This window comes from Triturus cristatus, chromosome 2_1, assembly GCF_964204655.1.
Source record: "Triturus cristatus chromosome 2_1, aTriCri1.1, whole genome shotgun sequence".
Taxonomy (NCBI): domain Eukaryota; kingdom Metazoa; phylum Chordata; class Amphibia; order Caudata; family Salamandridae; genus Triturus; species Triturus cristatus.
Genome location: NC_140581.1, coordinates 880,154,341 through 880,176,822, shown reverse-complemented (window position 1 = coordinate 880,176,822; position 22,482 = coordinate 880,154,341). Strand labels below are relative to the sequence as shown.

The 22,482-nt window shown below is 46.9% G+C and overlaps 1 protein-coding gene across 3 annotated transcripts in view; it reads right to left on the bottom strand.

The window, feature by feature from the left end:
* LOC146866025 (cytochrome P450 1A4-like) overlaps nucleotides 1-22,482 on the bottom strand; it is a 143,001-nt gene that overhangs the window by 111,851 nt on the left and 8,668 nt on the right. For 2 of the 3 annotated variants that reach the window (XM_085633040.1, XM_085633041.1), the window contains one exon: nucleotides 725-1,556. In XM_085633040.1, coding sequence (XP_085489166.1) covers nucleotides 725-1,540 — 816 coding nt within the window. In that variant the 5' untranslated portion in view covers nucleotides 1,541-1,556. Of the gene's footprint in view, nucleotides 1-724; nucleotides 1,557-5,449; nucleotides 5,547-5,632; nucleotides 5,793-22,482 lie in introns of those variants that run through there. The other variant, XM_085633038.1, reaches the window with a different exon arrangement.

Here is a 22,482-nt window from a genome sequence, read left to right as displayed (position 1 = left end):
CCATGTGATCAGTTACAGTACGGGCCACGTGATTCGAGGACAACCCATTAGTGGGCTTTTAATTTGTAACAATGATTAGTTTTAATTAGGCCTATGTACGGGCCATGTTTTATTATTTTATCTTTTATATTTTTTAGTTTTTGTATGAAATTAGCTATATATGTGTTTGATGAATTCGTTATTGCTCTTTGTGTCCCATTCATTGGAATGTATGAGTTGATGGGCATATTGTACTTTTATGGTCAACGACCGAATAAAGTGACTGATGATGAAAAGTCTTGTACTTCCTAAATCCACTTATCTCAAATGCTCATTTGGCTAAAAGTCTTAAATATACACTCAACATGTAATCAAAACGCTTCGACGCCAGTCCCAGCGTTCCAAATGATATCCCCTTCAAAATCCACAATTGTACCTTTCTTTAATGGTTCGAATTCAAATTGTCTTTAGGTAAAGGGTATACCACAGCATCCCAGAGTTCAGCTTGCACATGGTTTTGACACCAAAGCCTACCAGCTGTTGTGTGCAGTCATTTTTATGTTTTAGAACGCCAATGGACTTGATGGTGGGTGATGGTGATAGCGGGAGGCGACGGTGAATTTGAAATTTAGTGAAGAGAAAGGGAGTGCCAATGAGACTAGCGAAATGAGAATTGTGGAACTGTGAATCTAGAATAGAAGAGAAGACTTGTATGACGGATAACAGGTACATGGGTAGTTCTTACCTTATCATAAGTTGAATAATGTTCCTTTACACATTTGGCAATGAAATTGTTGAAGTTTGTATAAAAAATGCGTGCCGACTTAATGGCAGGGAAGGGAAGATAGCGCAAACCAGGTATGTAATCTGCAGGATTGGTGGCACCTGCAGCTTTTAACAAATCCGAATTTAACTTGAGTAGGTGGATGAATTCTGCATCATTATGGTCGTACCTTTTGCCAAAACAAAGGGCGCATACAACATTGCCAACTGCACTCAAAATAGAACTGAGTGGATTGAAACTCTTGTCCTTAGACGACAGTCCTAAAAACATCTTTACTAGTTCAGAAGCTTCATCCGAGACATGTTCTTCAAGAAGGCAAGAAAAAGTGGATGATTTTGCTTCGGACTTTGCGAAAGTTCTTAGAGAATTCTTGGCAATTTTTTTTTGAACTTTCCAACTTTCTCCAACGTCTTCCGAGAAGCTCATGCTTTTCCCTTCGGCAAAGAAGGAAAATGTTATCATTTTTGGCCTGCCTGCAAACGTGTCTCCTTTTTTCAGCAGTGCCTCTTTCACAGTCTCGAAGCCGCTGAGAACTACAACTGGTACAAACCCTAGTTTTATCTTCATCACATCTCCATATGTTGCCCTCATTTGAGTAAGGGGTATGTGTGGATACTCTCCAAGCTGGAACAGATTCCCCACAATTGGCCACCCCCATGGCCCTGGGGGAGATGGATGCTTCCTATTTATGCCTTCCATGAATTTCATGAAGAGAAATATAATCACCATGGCAATAAGGGCATAGGTCACCGCTGATGATGAAACTTCGAGAGCCATGTTTGCGAGGGACGATCTGAAACATAAAATGGTGCTTTTCAAATTATGACTATTTGAAATGATTCTATATACAATGTGCTTTGTATAGAATGTTTGTTAGTTGACATTTAATGTATAAATAATAACATTTCCATTCTGATGATATGTATCATGTGCTGTCAGAACAAGCCTATCCCCATAAACAAAACTGCAACCAGTGGGCAATGGAAATTGTATTGGTATTTATATTCACTCTCTCTCTACCCCTTTCTCTTTCTTTCTCTCTCACTTTTTTTCATGCCTGTCAGACGTTTTTATGTGGCCTGTGTCAAAAACATGGTGTGGAGCTTACAGAACACTTCTTCTGTTTTTGCCAGGTTGTTAGGATAAGCTGATTCTAAAGTCTAAATTATGAGATAGGAGGATTTAGGTGTGGGTGTTCTGTGTGGCTTGAAATAACATTTCAGTCCAGTATACATACACTTAAGTCAGTCTATTCGGAGTTTTTGTCCCTGGGATAGGGAATAACATATGGTCCCAGCACCAGAGATATATACTCAGAATTACTGGTTCCAAACCAGAACCCGGAGGATGGACGTCATTTAGGGGTCACTGCTGCGACCCCTGGTATGCACATTGTGACCCTTGGCACTGCCAATGCGACCTCTAACGTCAGCAGTGGCAAAATCTGTGGCCGGAACAAAAGCAGCTCGTCCTTATGGACGTTGGTGGGGGCTTCACTCACCTCTTTTTTTGACAATGTTTTACTATACTAATAATTAATAATATTTCAATATTCGCGATTGGTTTAATCAAAAATGGAGTACAGATAGCTGGAATATGGCCTTCCCTGGCAACTGAGGTAAGTTACAAAAAATGCTTCTAAATATATGTATGTTGTGTGCGTGTTTGCCGTTTTGAGTGCGTTTATGTAAGAAAAAGTGTGTGTATGTGTGAATGTGTGTGCATGTGTAGGCAGAGTGTGTGTGTGTCTGTGAGTGTGTGTGAATGTGTGTGCATGTGTAGGCAGAGTGTGTGTGTGTGTCTGTGAGTGTGTGTGTATGAGTGGATGCATGTGTATGTATAAGCATATGTATGTGTGAGTGAAAGTGAAGGTCAAGGGCCATCTGAAGTCACTTCCGCTACCCCGTGCATTTTGGTGAATTGACGTCCATGACCCGGAGTCCCCATTCTGGTATCAAATCAGCTCTCATTTAAAACCTTATCTAGACAGCAGTGAATGAGACTGGGGGGTGGGGGGTGGCCGCTGTCCATGAGGTAAAGTGGAGGGCATCGGGAACTAAGCGAAACTCGATCTGGCAGGAGGACTCGTGCCTGCTGCGACTTTCCTGATCACATTTTCCAGCTGGTACAATCAGGCCCACTGTTTTCCTGCCTGGAAAATCTAATTCTGTTCTGATTCATTGTATATTAACATGCATTTTGAAAAGAAGAACAGGAAGAACTTAGGGGCATATTATCAAGGACGGCGTTAAAATTATCGCCGGTTTAGCGTAAAAAAACTGGCGCTAAAGCGGCGATAATGGGCTTGATAATATGCCCTGGAGAATTCCAATAGAAGCCCATGTTCACACCAGAACATGGACTTCTATTGGAATTCTCAAGGGCATATTATTAAGCCCATTATCGCCGCTTTAGCGGCAGTTTTCTGCCGCTAAACCGGCGATCATTTTTAACGCCGTTATTGATAATATGCCCCTTAGTTTCTATCAAAAGTCAGACTGTGAATATATTTACAACTCTATGAAATTGGGTTACTAGTTGAGGGAATGGAATCTTAGTGAAGCAGCTATCACAATTCCTTGTCAGGTGTGAAACACAAGCAAACACCAAATTAACCTGTGCTTAACACTCTGGTAGCTTGGCACTAAAGCAGTCAGGCTTAACTTAGAGGCAATGTGAAAATAATTTATGCAATATTTCAGACAGCAATCAAGTGAAAACACAACACAAGAAAAATCCCACACCAATTTTGAAAAATAGAGTAAAATGTATTACATTTTTTGAGACTAAAAACAACAAAAATTGAATCAGTTGAACTGGAGATATGCAATTTTAAATTTGTATGTGTAAAGAATGTATCATGCAGCAGCAGTTCTAAGGGGCTGCAAACGGCGATGCCAGGTCCTGCGTAGGAGATGCTTCATGCAGCGAAGCTTCCGATGAAGCCGCTGACAGGGCTTGAGATGCGAGGTCCTGCATTATCGCCGAGGATGCTGTTGACGAAAGCTTGTGAGGTGAAATCCTGCATCTGAGATGTGTAGTGCAGCAGTGGTTCCGAAAAGCTGCAGGCTGAGATGCTAGATCCTGTGTTGGGGATGCATTGCGCAACAACAGTTCCGATGCGGAGCTCAGAGGAGATGTGCCACATTGCAAAGGTTCCACCCAAGAGATCACAGCTGGGAGAGCACCTTCAGATCCATTTCCAAGGGCCCAGGACAGGGGTGGCACCATGTGAGACGGCAAGACTCACAGCACGGAGAGTACAGGTGCTGGGTTCAAGATGGGCAAAGGTTTTTCTGTCCCATAGGCTCTGATCATGAGGCCAGCCAGCTAGCCCTTGGAGTCACTCTTGCGGTCCTGGGTTCAAGATTCAGGTCCAGTCTTTTGTATGCAAGCAGCAGGGAAGCAGAGTAGTAGTCCTTCTTGCAGAGCAGCACTGCAGTCTTTCTGTGTCTTACACAAGTCCAGCGTTGTACTGAAGAGCTGGGCCTGAGGTTCCAGTATGTATACTTGGTGCCAGCTTTGAAGTAGGAGAGGTTTCTAGAGATTTCCACCCCCCAGGCATGGTTGGTATTTCCTGCATCCCTGCCCTGGCTCAAGCTTGTCTGGGGGCACAATAGACTGGAGTGAAAACCTTTGTGAGTGTGCTGTGGCAGGGCCTTTGTGATGTGCAAGTGTTGTATGTGACAGTTTGGCACCGCCATCAAGTCAGAGAGGGCCCATCCTGCCAACACCTATGCCCCTTTGTCACACTGTCTGGGAGCAATACACAAAGACCAACTGCCAGCTGCACTTAATCGTGTGACCCAGGGTACAAGGCTGCAGGGTTAATACAAGAAAATGCTGACTTTCTAAAAGTTCAGTTAAAGGTTGTAGGCCCAAATATAGGTAGCTGGATAGGGCCTAATTCAAGTAGCACAACAAAATACCTAGCTACCACTTCCTCTGCTGTTATCTACTTAAACAGACAAGAACCAATACCTGATTTCAGTGGTCCTGGTTATTTATTAAATCCTTCTTTCATTTTCATTTTTCTGTTTTATGTGTCAGAGATAGAGAGAACACTTTTTGTTTCAAAAGATACATAAAGCATATTATCCATATAAAACGTAATAAACAACAATAAATGAACAACACATCAGAATGTTACACCAGTCAGTCATTTCATAAACTTCATACTTGCAGCAATCCCACTATACTTTTGTGAATAATTTACATAGTCCTTTTTAAAGGAATGTTGCCCATTGGGAACAAACTTGGAAACAGCTAGGGTTTAAACATTGCAATATTTTACTTCTAGCTGCTCCTACTCCTAAATTAGTGTTTCCTCAATGGTCGAGGATGCCGATGCGTTTCGAGTCCCAGTAGTACTCATGGGGCTCTCTTCAGGGCTTTGACTTGGTGTGATCTAAAAAATAAACAAATTATACTATTTTGAAATGATTTCCACCCCTTCTCAGTGTCAGCTGTGTCAGTTATCATGAACGCAGCACGGTACATGTTTTGTTATCTTGCGCATATTCTTTTTACTTCTAGGTCAAGCACTCTTCTTCGCAATTAGTTTAAGGTGAAATTGTGTCCATTGATCGTCCTGTCTGAGGTCTGAAAGTCAAAGGGTACCTTTAAGCATCTTGTTGCCAAGTTTACTATGAAGAAACACTCAAAGGGATTATTGAAACATCTTACTTAGTTAAAACCGGCATCAATGCCGATGTGTTATCCATGTTGGAAACGCCATGATGCAACGAGGGGAACCGTTCTTGAATTACAGGTCTATTTCTTTCTACGGCCAAAGAGAAGACATTCAATTAGTAGCTCGTCTTAAGAGAAGCCGCTTAACATTGCGGGGAAGAAAGGCAAAAAGCTTACTTCGTAGTCAGACAAACAACGGCGTTCAATGCTCGTACTTCCAAACTGCAGCGCTCGCAGTTACTTCCGGCTTTGACTGACCTTTAACTATTCCCAGTTGAAATAGCTTTCTGGGTGATGTCGTTGTTCTGTCCAAACAGTGATACTCCTGGTGTCTTAGTCAAGAGTTTGTTGACACTGTTGTAACTCAGTGTGCCTTTAAACATACAGCGCTTTGCGCTTTCAGTGGCTTTCAACAATAGCAGACATTCTTAACAACCCAGTTACGGTGTTTATTTATAATGCATTCTGGGAGTTGTGGTGATTAAGTAAGGAATGAGAGTTAAGCCCTGGATAATTCTGACATGTCGTTCAGGCCACTGTTCGCACTGTTGAATTTCAATATTAAATACGCCACTTTCTGTAGCAGGGATGCTTATATGTCTCCTCCTCGTGGATTTCGCTTAATAACAGAAAGGACAGTCCATTTTAATTCTTTCTCGCTGTGTTTCTTCTTGATAAAGTGAGTCACCATTGGGGCCGTCATCACCTTTGTTTTAATCCTCAAGCGGTGCTGCACAATGCGTTGATTCACTTGCTGGTTGGTCTTTCCAACGTAAATGTTTGGACAAGGGCATGTAATAGCGCACACAACGTTTTTTGATCTGCAGTTGGAAAATTCTTTATGAATCCAAAATTTGTAATACCCTGTCCAGCAACCAATATATATATTTTTTTTAAACAGAGTTTTATATAGCGCAAACTTGACCCGAATCGGGTATCAGAGCGCGTTACATAGCACCAGTTGCATTACATGGGGACACATTCATTTTTGTTAGGCATGGGGAGATTAAGGATTTGCCCAGAATCACAGGGGGCCCGATTCACAGAACAAACTTAGGACAAAATCCTAAACTTAGTACCATTTTGGTATTCACAGAATGCACTTACTACTTCTGGTATTCACAGAATGAACTTACTACTTTTTCGATTCACAGAATAAACTTACTACTTTAGCTATTCACAGAATGGATTTACGACTACTAAACTTACATCCGCACTCGGGCCGGATATTCCGGCCCGGAGGCGGAGCTTCCGGCCCGGAGGCGGAGCTTCCGGCCCGGAGGTGGGGCTTCCGGGCCGGAGTCGGGGCTTCCGGGCCGGAGGCGGAGCTTCCGGCCCGAAGGTGGGGATTCCGGCCAGTGGCGGAGATTTAGCCATGGCCAAAATCTCCACCTCACTTCCATCTCCACCACTCTGGAGACCCGAGGTTGCGAGACCACTCTCAGAAGTGACCCAGGTAGTAATAATTACAACAGAATAGCCCTCTTTGAGTGACAGGAGACAGGAACCACCCATAGTACCCTTCTGGAAACTTTGAGTTGTCTGTGATGCTATGTGGAGGATCGGCCGCAATATCTCTACAAAGGAGATAAGCAGCGTCTCAACTGAGATCCCTTATGTGCAGAACACACTAGGTCATGATACTGCCTGTCTCAGCAGAGAGGGCAATGAACACCTCATCTCCCCAAAACAAGTGCAGTTATTGCTCTCCTCTGAGCAACTTGAATGCTGAGCCTCATAATATCTGAGCATGAAGACGATTTCAAGATCATAGCTGTCTTTGCCTAGCCTGGTGATATTCCTTTAACTCCTCTCCTCACAGGGCAGTCCATGTCTATCTTCCAGGCAACAAACAGCAGCATGGTTTCTCCTATGTCCTACGATTGTTGCCTTCTTCAGGGGAATAAACAAATTCTAATCCCTGGCACTAGCCAGATAATTCTTCTGAGCTGATGCTGCAGAACTTCTTCTGAGGACAACAGCAAATACGAAGAACTTGTGGGCAAGTTCTTGCCCAATTCAGTGTGTTACTTTCGTTAAGTCATGATGTAAGGAAAGGCCTCTTTTTGCATGTTCACCCCCTCAATTTTGGACAGATGCTGCTGGTTTTTCACCTCTGAGCGTGCATAGAGGCATGTTATGCCAGTGCTTTAACCCTTTACAAAATGTATGAAGAAATGGACATCTCCAATTGAAAGAGACTAACTTACTTGTAAGTCCCTAGTATTTGGTACCCATGGTTTGTGGGGCACGTAAGGCAGAGTGTCCACCCAGGGCTGTCAGCACTGATTGTGCCACCCTGTGCGTGACAAAGTACAAAATGGCTCCCAGCATGCCACTGCAGACTGGAAGAGCTGTTGTGAAACGGCAAGTTCGACTTTGCCACTTAAACCAATTGAACAAAAAAACATTTCCCTTAGCAATAGCTGTAAGTCACTCTTAAGGAAGGCCTGCCGAGACCTAATGCAGGGATATGTTTACTATTTGTAATTAATCATTAGTAGTGTGAGAAAGCAGGCTTTTTGCAGGTTCCCTCAACTTTTTGGCACATTTTGGACTACTATCTGCTGTTTTTTTACTTTGAGAGTGGACTGAAGCCTTCTGTCCAGACCTCAGTGACAGTGTCTTTTCCTTTTCAAAAGCTGCGTTTAATTGGCTGACTCCAATTGGCATGTGCTGACTTACTTATAAGTCCCTAGTATGTAGTACCCAGGGTATGTAAGCCTGGCTGTCCTCACAAGAGCTGCAGTACTGGTTGTGCCACTCTGTGTTTGACAAAGTGAAGACACAACTTTCAGCTGCAATTGTAAACTGCGACTAGTGTCAAAGTACACACATCTCTTAATTACATATATAAGTATTCTCTAAGCAGGCCTATGAAGCCCTAAGGTGAGGAGCAAAATATTATTAAGACAGACGTATATTTTCGATAGCCCCAGTCCGAAACAGAGACTCCAAGGGTCAGTTCTTTGGCCCCCAGAATGGCACTGGGGACATTAAAGCCGGAAGAGCCCAAACCACATTCCTGGTAGCCACCACAGCTATTTTGCCGCTACCGGATGCCAGGCACTTCAACCGACAATTTGGAGATAGCCAAAAGTTGTACCCAAGTTTGCTGGACCCCTGGGTGTCAGTTGCATCTAGATTCGTCCACCCCATGGGACACTAGCCCCCACTAAATATTTGCACTGTAACCATTGTGTTGTAAGAACGGAAGGTCTGCATGAGTAACCCTTTGAACCCTGCATAGAGGACTTCATGGCACCCTGAGTTCTGGAGCCGGAGTCTGTGGACCAAGGACTCGAACGGAGTTCACCCCCAATGGACCGCACAGCATCTGGAGCATTTATTGATCATCTTTAAGCCTGCATCCCTCAGCATCAGGACCACTCCATAGAAGTGAATAGTGTTTGTCCTGTAAAGTTTGGAACTCATTCTAAAAATGGTCTCTGTGGCCAGGTAACTGTCCAAACAATTCTTTTATGCATTCTAGACCACTATCCTGTCATATTTGGTCACCCACCCCGGCCGGAGTCTCTGAACTCAGTGTTACAAACTCTTACAAACTTTTCTAAAGTTTACAAAGATTTGACTTGCCAATGCATGTTTGCGTTTCATGTTAAAGTTCCAGTCCAGGCTATCAAACGATCACCCAAAATAATATTAGGCAATAAGGAGGTGGCTCAGATGTTGTGTTCAGGAAAACATTACATATCACTAAACTTGACAACATCTCCATTTAAGATTGTGAGACCCTTTTCACCAGATGCAATCCAACACCGTCTTCCTCCTGTAACTTACTGCTCCTTTACAGACCTCCACGTAGCAATGCGAAATTCCCAGACACACTTCTAGACACAGTTTCAAACCTGATAACACAACACTCAAACCTATGCGTTCTGGGTGACCTCAACATTTGGCTTGACAAACCCAATATGCCTCATGCAAAAACAATCATTGCTGGCCTACATGCACTGAACCTGCATCAGATCGTCCACAAACACACACACATCGCTGGACACATCCTAGATGTCATTTTTGCTAATACAGAACTAGTTACCTTTTAAACAATAACTCCTGTCACATGTTCAGACCACCATTTGCCTACTTTCCAACATAAGAAAACACTAATCGAAGCACCTAAAACCACCTTACATGCATCTACCTATCGACCGTGGAACAAACTCAATTTGGAACACTTAGAAACACAACTAACATCCAGTACAGATCTAGAAACAATTAATTCTGTTCAAAAACTATATGAGTGGCTACAAGAAGCTTTTGATATCCTGATACAACTAAAAACCATACAGCAGAACAAAAGAAAACATGCACCTTGGAGAAAATCAGAGATAAAAGAGATAAAACAACAAATTAGAAAGCTGCAACATGCCTGGCTCAAAATCCAATCAGGACAAACTTCGCCTACAAACAATTAACAAGTCAGCTAATAGAAAAGCGAAAAGATACTATTCAGACAGAATTCAAAATGCTAAATGTGCAAATAAAGAACCAAATTGCCTAGAAGCAGCTCATCCCGTTGCACAAGATTTCACAGACAAACTGGCAAATCATTACACGGCCAAAGCAGACACATTGGACTCATACTTAAAAAACAGACAAAGCACCAGCTCTGACGCTTTTACAAAACAACAATCCAAGAATACTCTAACCCAGCTTCTCTGGTACTTCCAACTCATTTCACATGATGAATTTATGGACCTGGTCAAAGCAAGCAGGCCTGCCGGCAGCCCTTCTGGCCCATGTCCACCACAAACCTTCAAGACAATTCTTCTAACAACCTCTGCTGCGGCGCCTGTGAGAAGAATAATCAAAAACTCCTTAACTACCACAATATTTCCAGAAAAACTCAAAAATTCATACATACATCCATTACTGAAGAAAAGAAACTTGGACCCGCTGAACCCTGACAACTACAGACCAGTTACAAATGGACCTTTCTTGGGCAAACTGATAGAAAGAGCAGCGTTTGCCCAGATTTCACAATTCATTGAAGATAATGCCATACTTTCAGACTTCCAAACAGGATTCCCTCCAGGAAGAGGCACAGAATCTGCCATCCTTGCCATCTGGGATGGTACTGAAGAACACAATTGACCACAACAGGGTTGCTTCACTACTTCTCTTGGATCTCTCTGCTGCCTTTGACATGGTTGATCATGACACTCTGATACAAAGACCCTACGAAGCCGGCATAGAGGGGACTGCTCTAGACTGGATCACATCCTAACTTTGCAACAGAACTAATGTCATCCATAACCCCCCTTTCTCGTCCAAACCGTACTTCACTAAAACAGGGGTCCCTCAAGGCTCTATCATCTCGTCCATGCTTTTCAACTTCTACATGAACTCATTACCGGTACTGATCAATCAATTTCACCTCACGTGCTATAACTATGCAGACAATACACAAATATTCCCTCAACTGGAATGCCTCAAATACATTGGAAACTCGCCTACTTTCAGTTTTCTCAGAGCTGTGGATCAATGGAAGACATGGAGCCATCTCAAATTGAATGCTTCCAAATGGAAATTCTCACATGTGGCGATAGGAAACAATATGACCCGCTCGCCGCGTGGCCTGATGATCTGGGAAAATTTGCCTAAAGTATCGAAGGAAGTAAGAAACCTCTGAATGACCATGGACTTCAAGCTATCAATGAATGCCCAAGTGGACAAACTAGCCAGATCAAGCTTTGTTACTATGAAAACTATGCATCGGATTTTCCCCTATTTGGGATTTCCACCCAATGTCCAGGCTACCATCTCCCTTGTTCTGTCCAAACTTGATTACGCCAATAGCCTGTACCACGGATCACCTTTAACAGCCATAAAAAGACTGCAACGGATTCAGAACTCGGCTGCCAGACTACTCTTACATATAAAACCACAAGACCACATCTCCCCTGCCTTGAAAGCCCTGCATTGGTTATCGGTTGCCAAAAGATCCACATTCAAGCTGCTGTGTATCACGCACAAAGCGATATATGGAACAGGACCGTTCTTCATCAGGAATAAAATCACACATTCAACAAGGGAATCTCCGCTCTAGAGTAGCACCTCACCTCAAAATCCCAAGATACAAGATAAAAACCATGAGTGGCACATCCTTCTCTGTTCAAGCAGCCACACTATGGAACTCTTCACCCCCCAACATAAGATCCACCTTATCTTCAGAAAACTACTCAAGAATTGGCTTTCACCCACATAACCACCATACGCAAACAGAAATATACAGCATACCCCTCTGTATATAAGCATTTATTTGGACTATGTACCTATATATGTTTATTGCTTTGTATAAACATGTAGAATAATTATGTTTTAAACGAATATAGATATTCATTAGTTCTGCTTAACCAATGTACATATTATTGATAGTTACATTATTCTATGTTTTAACACGTATTTAAGAGGCTGCAAAAATAAGCAAATCTTTTATCATAACTATTTATCTACAATAGATTCACCATTGAATTACAAAAATATATACACATATAAATAAATAAGTAGATAAATAAAATTAATTTAAAGGACAGCAACACTTGAAAGCCGGAGTTTATTTAATGCATCTTTAATCGGCAAATACTACCTTCCTTTATGTATCTATATACCTTCCATGTACTTATGGATCTATATATGTATTACTTTTCTTCTAATTCAGCATATCCAATGCACTACCCTATTTCTCACCTGATACCGCTCTCAATATTACCTCTACCTCAACTCTCCAACTCATCTCAAACCTATTTATTCTACTATATATCCTCTACCTCTACTCTATCATTCATCCCAAACCCCATACCACTACTATGATCTGAAAAAATAACCCTTTCTAGACTCTTCCCTACTCTGCCCCTACTTGCATCATCTCATACCGCTTTTACTATTACGATCCCCCAAAACAAACCTTTCTAAACCCTTCCCGCTGACTCTTCCCCCTCCACCTTCCTTTTACTCAACCCAAGCCTCCTCCTACTGCTATGAGCTCCAAAACAAACAAAAAGAAAGATTTCTTAATCCTTCCCTCTTCTATCCCTCCACTATCCTTTTCAATCCAAATAACAGAGTAACATGTCCACCACAGTTGCGGCCCGTGGTGGGAGTGCTGTTGGGTGCTGACGTGGTGCGGGTGAGGGCAGGGTGGGGGGTAGTAAACTACGGATTATGGCCGATTAGAGGTAAGTAAACATATAAATAAATAAAACTAATTTCGTTGCAGCCGCTGCATCGCATTTGGCGATGCAGCGCGCGTCACGAAATTCGTTTTATTTATTTACATGTTTACTTACCGCTAATAGGCCGTAATCCGTAGTTTACTACCCCCCACCCCACGTCAGCGCCCAGCAGCATTCCCACCACGGGCCGCTACTAGTCCACCACTCAAATTAATTTGATATTTCACTAAACTTAATTTACCACTAATCCTTTATGGGTTCTGGAGTAGCGTGCTACTCATCGAAAAAGCGCTGCAACGCCCCATCAGGGGTAGAAAGCACTATACAAATGCAAACCTTTTTCCCTCTGCTATCCCTCTGCTATCCTTTTCAATTCAAATAATTGACCAACATATCCACCACTCAAATTACTTTCATATTTCAATATACTTATTCACCACAAATCCTTTATGGGTCCCGGAGTAGCGTGCTACTCGTCGAAAAAGCGCTTCAACATCCTATCAGGGGTAGCAAGTGCTATATAAATGTAAACCATTTTCTATCCCTCCACTATCGTTCTCAATCCAAATAATTGATTAACATATCCACCACTCAAATTAAGTTCATATTTCACTATACTAATGCACCACTAATCTTTTATGGGTTCCGGAGTAGCGTCAGGCACTATATAAATCCAATTACAATACAATTACAATTATTTGTGCACTAACAACACAGTGGTACTTTTGTGTAATATTTCTTTATTAGCAATTTTGATGTTACATCACAGTGGTCATGACGTCATTGATTACACATAGCATTAGCATAAAAGAATAAGATAATTGTATCCCATGTGCTGTGGGCTTCCCGTAGATGTTAAACATGAAACATATATGAATGGAGAGGTGGGTGGGTATGAGGTGGGGGAGGGGTATATAAGGGGGGAGATGTAGATATATGCCAGTATCCCCAAGGGTCATTAAGTGGGAGAGTCGATGTTGGCCTGCATGCTCTGTCTTGTAGGGAAGGGGAATATGGATCTGATGTGGTGAATGAACCATCGGTAATCTGGGGTAGTACCGGTGCAGTTAATATGCTGGAGCAACAATAGTAGCTTCTGAGCTCGGCGGATGGTATGATATGTAGGGGGTGATCGTCCGCACTCATGTGGGTTTGCTAGGGCCTGCACTGTCAACCTGTGTGCCTGGTCTTCGGTGACTCTGCCGTGTCAGGGAGGGGGGATGAAGAGGGTGGGGGGGGAAATAGGAAGGAAAGAGGCAAAGGACCAGTAGAATTAGTAGTAGAAAGCTAGTAGTAGTAGTAGTAGTAGTAGTAGTAGTGGTAGTAGTAGTAGGAGGAGGCTGTGGGGGGGTATGGATGGGATTGGAAGGTACAGGGGGAGATTGTGAAAGGTTCATGATCATTGATAAGAGAGAATGGGGAAGGGAGGGGTATGAGGGAGGAAGGGAGGAAGGGGGTGGGTGGAAGGAGTATCGGTCTGTGTTTGGGGAGAGGGGTTGTAGAGGTGCCGATGGGGATGTGGGAGTGGGGGTGCGGCATTGGATGTACGTCGGGGAAGGCTGGGTGGTCTGGTATAGGGGGGTAGGGATCCTGGGGTGACTGTATGAATCCTGGCAGTATGCAAGAGGGGGGAGATGGTAAATGTTGTTGTTTGTGTGTCTGCATCCATTAGCCCTGCTGTAGCCAGGTCCGAACAGTCTCTTTTAGGGTTCTCCTCATCACTGACATTTGTGTGCAAAAAAAGTCCCACACTTGGAGGAACAGGTCAGATTGGTCCTGAAGGTTGTAGATGACTTGTCATGGGAGGCAGTGTTGAACATGCCTGTTAACCAGGTCTCCTGCAATGGCGGTGATGGGGACCTCCATTGTCACAGAATGCATATTTTTGACGGTGCCGGTGCCGTGTGGAGAAGGCCGCGCTGCGGTCTCGAGAGCCCTGGAGCTTTCCGCAGGTCGTACAAGAGGATGACGACCTGAGGCTAGCGGTAATTGCAGGGGCATGGTGGTACTCAAGGTCCTGCCCATAGATGACCATGAGGGTTGTACCGATGGGCATTCATATATTATGTGGGTTATGTCGCAGTGTGAGTTCGGGTATCTCCAGCATTGGGCATGTGGGAGTAATCCTGCACTGTGCAGTTTTGTTGGTGACCAGTGCCAGTCATGTAGAATCTTAAATAGGCAGAATTTCAGTCTTGCCTCTTGGGTACCATAATCCAGGCCCTCTAGGAGCTCTGCCCAGTCCTCCTCCTCGTATTCGATTGAAAGTCAGGTCTGCCATCTTGCGCAGAGGCTAATTGACAGGGGTTGGGAGAATAGGTGGGATGTGAATACCGCATAGAGTACTGATGTCACCCCTTTGTGATTTCCCCATCTGAGCAGGTATGTTCCCACTGGTGAGGACGGCAGCGACCATGGACGTGGGCCTAGACACTTCCTCAGGCAGTGCTGTAGTTGAATACATTTCCAAGACTGCGACATGAGGAGGCCAAATTCCTCCTGTAGCTGTGGGGGTGATTTGAGGTGGCCACCCTAGAGGAGCTGGTCGAGAGTATGGACACCCGCCGCCTTCCACAGGGGCCAGGACAGAGTCTGACCATCTATACATATATCCGTGTTTCCCCAAATCGGGGCTTTGTCATGCAATCGTGGGTTCGAACTCAACAAGCGGTGTGCTCGATGCCAGGGGATTGTGTATGGAGTAAGATTGGGTTGGTGGGGTCTTGATGGCTTGCCCCTGTCCCGTAGAGGGCAGAGAGGCCCATCTCTGTGGGCAATAAACACTTTTCAATGTGGACCGACAGCTGTGCGTCGGATGGCCCTAGCAACATGTACGCCATTTAGGAGATATGCAGGGCGGGGGCGAAGTGCTCTACCGACGGGAGACTTAGTCCTCCATGGGAGCGACGGCCCTACAATTTTAGCGCTGCCAAGCATGGCTTCATGGATCCCCTCACAAAGGATTTTATCTTTGAATCTATTAAGCGTAACATGACGAGAGGCGTCTGGAAGGGAAGCATCCCAAGGGCGTAAGTAAAACCTGACAGGGTCACCATACGCACAGCCTGTACCCTACCCCACATGGAAAGCCCTAGCACCTTCTATGTTTCGAAGTCCCTTGTCATTTGTGCGATTAGGGGATTTAGGTTGTTCACCACCATCCCCTACTTTCCTTTGTTCACCAGGATACACAGGTATTTAAGGTGCAATGATTGCCAGTGAAAGGGGAATCCCGGTATGCCAACCTTCGTGCTGCCGTCAGAGATGGGTAGTGCCTCACTTTTGTCCCAATTGCTTCTGTAAACGGAGAAGGATGAAAAATCATTTATAATGTGGAGCAGGGATGGTAAGGAGCTACGCAGGTCTGTGAGAGTGAGCAGGATTTCATCTGCATAAGGTTACATTTTGGAGACACCCGTCGGGAGGAGTATGCCTGAGGTATCGGACGATTTATGGATGGTGGCCGCCAGCGGTTCTATGGCCAGGAGGAAAAGGAGCGGGAACAGGGGGTACCCCTGATGCATCCCCGGTGGATTGGGAATGGGTCCGCTACAAAGCCCAACGAATTTACCTGTGCTTTAGGATTGTCGTATAGCAGTCGTACTTTGGCTATGAATTGGTCGACCAGACCGAAGCGCTCCATTACTTGAAAAAGGTAGCTCCACTCGATGCAATCAAATGCTTTTTCCACATTGAGTGACAGCGCGAGTGCATCTGTCCGAAGAGCTTTGGTGGCCCAGAGTGTGTGGGCCAGAGTGCCCATGTGGGTTATGTAGGAGCAGCCGGGTACGAATCCCACTTGCGTGTGGTGGATGAGCGAGGGGATGACTTTGCGAAGGCGGGATGCCAGGATACTGGCCAGGATTTTGATGTCAGAATTCAAAAATTAAATAGGGTGGTAGCTGCCACACAGTAGGGGATCTTTTCTGGGTTTGAGTAGAATGGCTATCAATGCTCTGTTAGATTGGAGGCCTAAGGAGAATTTGTGCTCTGACTCCTGGAATGCCACCTGTAACATGTCAATCTCATCCTCCCCTGCCCATCGGTAGAATTCCGCCAGGAAGCCATCTTCCCCCGGGGCCTTATGGTAGGGTAGGTTGGGGGATAGCAGCTTCTGTGAGAAAGGTGTCCATTCTGTCTCCTACTGCTGGCGTTCTTGGGGTAAAGAGGGACCTATAGAATGTTGCAAATTTGTTCACAATATCCTGGGGAGGTGAAAGGGTTTCCCCTCCGGCTGCCTGGATGGCCAGTATAACCATAGTCACCTCCCTCTGGCGAAGCTGCGCCTCCAGTAGTCTTCCCGCCTTTTCCCCCTGCTCGTAATGCCTCCCTTTCATCCTCTCTAGGGCGTCTTCTGCCTTCGACCTGAAAAGCCTGTTCAGTGCTATGCTGGCCTGTTCCAGAGCTCTGCAGTGCTGTAGGGTAGGGCGTGCCGTGTAGAGGCGGGTACAGGTCGCAATCTCCTTTTCTAGGTCCTTTTGCCGTGCAGATGCCTGTCTGTTAGCCGGCGCTGCATCCAGCATGAGTTGGCCCCGGATTGTAGCTTTAGCAACGGCCCGGAGAGTACTGCTTGATTCCAGGGATCCCCTATTGTTGGAGAAATAGCCATGAAGGTACAATTGTAGTTGTGATTTACCCTTAGAGGTCAGGTGGCGCTGTATATTCAGTGCCAGGGTTTACGACTTGGTCTTGCCAGTCCCACCTCTAGTGATAAGAGGACTGGGGAATGGTCAGAGAGTGCTGCCTCTAGGATACGAGATTCCCAGACCAGCTGTATCGTCCTCTGGGAGGTCAGGAAATAGTCTAAGAGGGAAAGTGTTCCATGACTCAGGGATGTGAAAGTGAAATCTGTTTCGGCTGGAATGCACAGGTGCCAGGTTCCAGTCTCCGCCGATAAGATACTGTGAGGCGCCTATCTCCACCAAAAGGAGGTTCAGGTGGAGCAAAAAAAAAAATTCACACCAGTCTGGGCATAAACTGATCCCACGCAAATGTGGATGTCCCCTATCCGCAGCTTGGCGAATGCATAGCGCCCTTCCGGTCTGTCCATGTCCTCATCACTATGGATGGGAGGGATTTGTGTAAGAGGATCGCCACTCCACATTTGTGGATGGGTCCCAAGTCCTGATAGGCGCTACCCGATACACTGCTGTGGATCACCTTCCCCACCCAGTCTCTGCGCAGCTTATCAGACTCACGGACATTCAAGTGAGTTTCCTGCAGTAACACTATGTCCACCCATTTCTATTGAAGGTAGGAAAGTATTTTCTTCCATTTGATATAGTGCGTCAATCTGTGGACATTTCACGTTATCGTGCAGAGTGGGTGCGTGGTGGCCATGCTGTGGATGCCGATTGTGTTGGGCGGCGGTAAGTGGTCGTAGGGATTTGACGGGAGTCCTTGTTGGTTTGGGAAGCTTGCTATAGGGCAGTAGGAGGGGGTCCTGTTGTCTGTGTGTGTGTAAGGGGGCTGGTCTTACGGGTCAGTATATGGGGGTGGGTGTCTAAGGTGGGGCGGTTAGGGCACGGGTAGGAGAGGTAGGGGTAAGGGGTAAGGGGAGGGAAGGATGGGTTGAAATGGGAGAGAGGTAGGTAGGGTGGAAGAAGCACCCGGGGCCTCACTGGTGCTGTGGGGGAAGAAAAGAGAAAGGGAAAAGGGGGTAGGAGGTAGAGAAGATGGAGGATGAAGGTCAGGGGAGCGGGCGCGGGTAACCGAAGGATCCCTGACACACAGTGAAGATGGTGGAGTCCATCGAGGCGGTCAAGGCTGGGCTTTAGTTAGGGTGAAGGCCTAGAGGGAAATCCCTAAAGGTGTGATGCAGAGAGGTAGCACGACAGATGGGGAAGGAGGGTGGGGAAGGTAGGTAGGTAGGGCTGAGCAGCCCTAGGGATCCTAAACTGATTGTTTAACACAAAACAGATAAAGTTAACACCCTAACTGATGGGACCTACTAGCCCATAGGAGAGTAAGGAGGGGAGACCCCTTTGGTCAAGCGTGTGAATGGGGAGTGCTCCCGCTTCTGCACCTACATCCGATCTCCTAGCTTCCTCGCTGGAGCGAGGAAGCAAGGAGATCGGATGTAGGTGCAGAAGCGGGAGCAGAAGCAGGAGCACTCCCCATTCACACGCTTGACCAAAGGGGTCTCCCCTCCTTACTCTCCTATGGGGCTCGTAGGTCCCATCAGTTAGGGCGTTAACTTTAGCCGCACACACAGTGGCCTGTGAAAGTGTTCACCCCACCAAGTGGAACACTCACCATCATTGCACGGGAAGGGCGGAGCCCGTTTATGCAGTATAGGTCCTGATGAATGCCACGGACCCCTTGGGGCCACCAGGCAGAAACATGTTGACCACTTATAGCACGGTGGGGGGACAATAGAATCCCCAACACACCGACCATTTATTTTAAACACCATACAAATGCCGGTTACATTAAAATAAGTATGACATCTGTAATGGCTTTTTAACCTCACTTTTTGTAAGGGCCCCCACTTAGCTTTAGAAGTGCATCCCTGTCTTCAGGTGTATGCCCGCCCTCTATCAAACCAAGTTTTTAGAGGGCGAGGACTGGTCAATGATGAAGCATGACACCAGGTGGTGTGTGAGACCAGTCCTTCACTTTTTGTGAGAGGCCTGCACTCACAAATTAACACTATTACACTTTAGCACTTAGGTCATCATACTAGGAGCGCCTCTTTTGTGTTAAACAGTATAGTTTGGAGGCTGCCTACTCCTAGCACCCCGTGCCTCTAGTTCGCTTCCCCAGGTCTTCCCTGAGGTTTTGTGGTTAAACACATCCTAAACTGATTACCACAGGTCTAAGCTCTTTGGAGCGTCGCTCCGAGGTGGGAGCCCCATAGGGAGGCCTGGCAGAGCTAGGGTCAAACATAGTGATGTATACGCTAGGCCGAACGGGTCATTTGTAGTGGTAATAAAATAGGGGGGAGGGGGAAAGAGGGGGAGCATCCCCAGACAGAATGCTAGTACACCTGGCTCGCGCCAAAGGAAGAGCAGAGTGCGTTGCAGTCTGATGGGGTCTAAACAGGGTCAATGACAGTAACATCTATGGCATTGAATAGAACAAGGGCAAAGAGAACAGCAATATCAATTACATTAAATAAGGCAAGAAGCATTGAGGTTGTGTCTATAGGCACCATGCATTGCATATATAACTATTCAAACATTAAACACTTGTAGAGCGATACTCAGCTGTCCGACATCTGGAAAGTCTGTGCTCGCCCATGTCAAGAGTCCGCACTTTGTTCTGTCTGTTTGGTGAAGGGTGGGAGGCGGGGGTCTCGAACAGGCCTCCTCCAGCTCAGTCTGCCTTCGAGGTGGGTTTCAGAGGGGAGCGGGACTTATCTCTGTGGTGTTCCTGCATGAAAGCAGTTGCTGCCTGGAGGGCCGAGGCCTTGTCCTCCTGGGTGCGGGCGGATCGTTCCAGGTCTCTACCCCGAAGTCTTGAACGCTGGTGTTGTGTCTTCTGTTGTCCGGAACTGTCGTGGAGGAGTCAGACCGAGCCTGCTCCGGGTTGTCATGCTGAGTGTCCATGTTCTGTGTTTCCATGCGGTCCAGGAACAGGTGTAGATCTTCTGGGTTGTAGAAGTCCTTGGAGTCTCTATCCGTGTTGATTCGGAATCTAGCAGGTTCAAAGAAGCCATATTTGATATTCCTTTGCCGAAGTTGGGGCCTCATTGATAGAAATGCTTTGCGGCAGTCGTTGGTTTCCCTGGAGAAGTCCGCCACCATGCGTATGTCATGCCCGCTATATGTGAATGTGCCTTGGGTGCGCACAGCGGCCAATAGCTGCCGTGCCTGCTCATGCCAGAGAAAACAGGCAATGAGGGGACATGGGCATGTAGAAGCATTTTTGGGAGGGGGCTAATGCGGTGTGCGGGTTGCAGTTCCAGTGGTGGGTCAAAAGAAACGCCAACCAATTTTGGGAGGGTGTCCCTGAGGAACGCCCTGACGTCCGCGCCTTCACTTTTCTCCGGGAATCTGAAGAAGCAGTCGTTGTCCCTCCTGCTTCGGTCCTCCGTGTCTACCAGCTTGCTGCGGAGAAATAGAAGCTCCTGGTCTCTGCTGTGGACGGATTTGAGGCGGCCCTCCTCCGCCATCAACCTTTGGTCCAGACCCTCTGCTCGTGCATGGAACCCTGCAATGTCCGCTCAGACGACTTAGCCTCAGCCGCCAGTGAGGAGATATTTGTGTCCATCCCCTCAAGACACAGGCTAATGGCTGAGATTTCCAACAGGATGCGGTCCATAGTGTCCCCCTGTGTGGAAGGTAGAGTGGTCCGTGGAGGGTCACCTGCGAGAGGGGTGGAGTCCTTTGTGGACATATTGCGTGGCTGCTTGAGTGCTTCCGTGAAGAGAAGTTGCCTGAAGGGCTTGTTACCTTGTTTGTTGGTGGACATTCGCTTTCAGTCACCAGTCGGTGCTCTTCTGGCGGCGCCAAGGTCCAGTGCAAAACTATAGCTCCAGGCCGGGGGAGCACCAGAGAACGGGCCACAGCCGGTATGTGCTGTGTTCAGGTCCGGCGTAGGTACGGTGAGGTTTGCAAAAGCTCCGATCTCCCTGGCCGATGGCCCCGGGTGTAGGCAGTATGCAATGCTCTGCTGGATGACAGTCTGCAGGGATGGTTGCTGAGGGATTCCAGCATGTGGGGGATCCTGGGTCTCTCCTTATCCCCTGCTCAATGCTAGGGCTTCGAGCAGAGGTCGGTCCACCCGTGACAGGGGGTTTCCGGTATTTAGCCGTGTGCCTCCCCGCAAGACCTATGCGTCTGGGCACCTGGCTGGAGCCAGACTCCAGGTATCCCCATCCACCGGAAGGAAGTTGGTTAGTGCTCAGTGATCCTCCACCTCTTCCATTTAGTTGGGCCTTCCATTCTGCTTTTCCTCTTCCATCTCAGGAATGCCCCCAGGTCTGCTATTTGCCATCTCGGGCTCCAGCCTGCCTCGGTGGGTCAGGGGGATGGTCCGGCTGATCCTCTTGAGGGTTGCCGATTGTCGACGGGGTGGAGGCCTCGCGGAGGGGTCCAGGTTGGGCCACTCAGTTGCGGTGGGCCCCAGGGCGTTCCATCTCAGAGGGGGGTGGGTTGCGTTCAGCCTTCCCCGCTTTGACCTTGACCTTGGTGTAATGCATATGCCGTGCTGCGGGGATACCAGTGGTGGAAGTATCTCCTGTGCCCTGTTCTTGCTCTCGTGTCCGGCACTTCTCAGCCATAGGCATGTCGCCACTATGTTGCCCCCCACTCGTTGCTGTACCTGTTGTGGTGCGAGGCCACTAGTATGGCGGATGCCTTCCTGGGGGGTGTTCTTCGGACTGAGGGTCACAGGCTGGACTGTTGTGCCCTGGTGTAGTTCTCCAACTGGTACTTCAGAGCAGGGGGGGTCATTCACAGACTCCCCCCAGCATTGATGGGCTCTTGTGGGGGTGGTTGGTCACCCGCTGGCGCAATAGACACATCACGGGGCTGCCACTATACCGAGTGACGTCACGGTGTTCTGGTGCAGCCAGCTGGCTGGTGCTTCAGAGCGGGGGGGCTCACGCACAGTCTCTCCCCATCGCTGTTAGGCTCTTACCTAGGAGTTCCTTGCCCGCTGACGCATTTGCGCTTTGGGGGCTGCCAATGCTTTGAGCAGTATAGCAGTGTCCCAATGCAGCTGCCTGGCTAATGCTTCAGGGTGGGGGGGTCATGCACAGGCCCCTGCCATCACCCCAGGGCTCCCGCAGAGGAGTTTGTCACCCGCTGGTGGGTTTAGCGCGTTGCGAGGTTGCCAGTGTCCTTAGCAGTGGCGCAGTGCCCCAGTGCTTCAGGGCGGGGG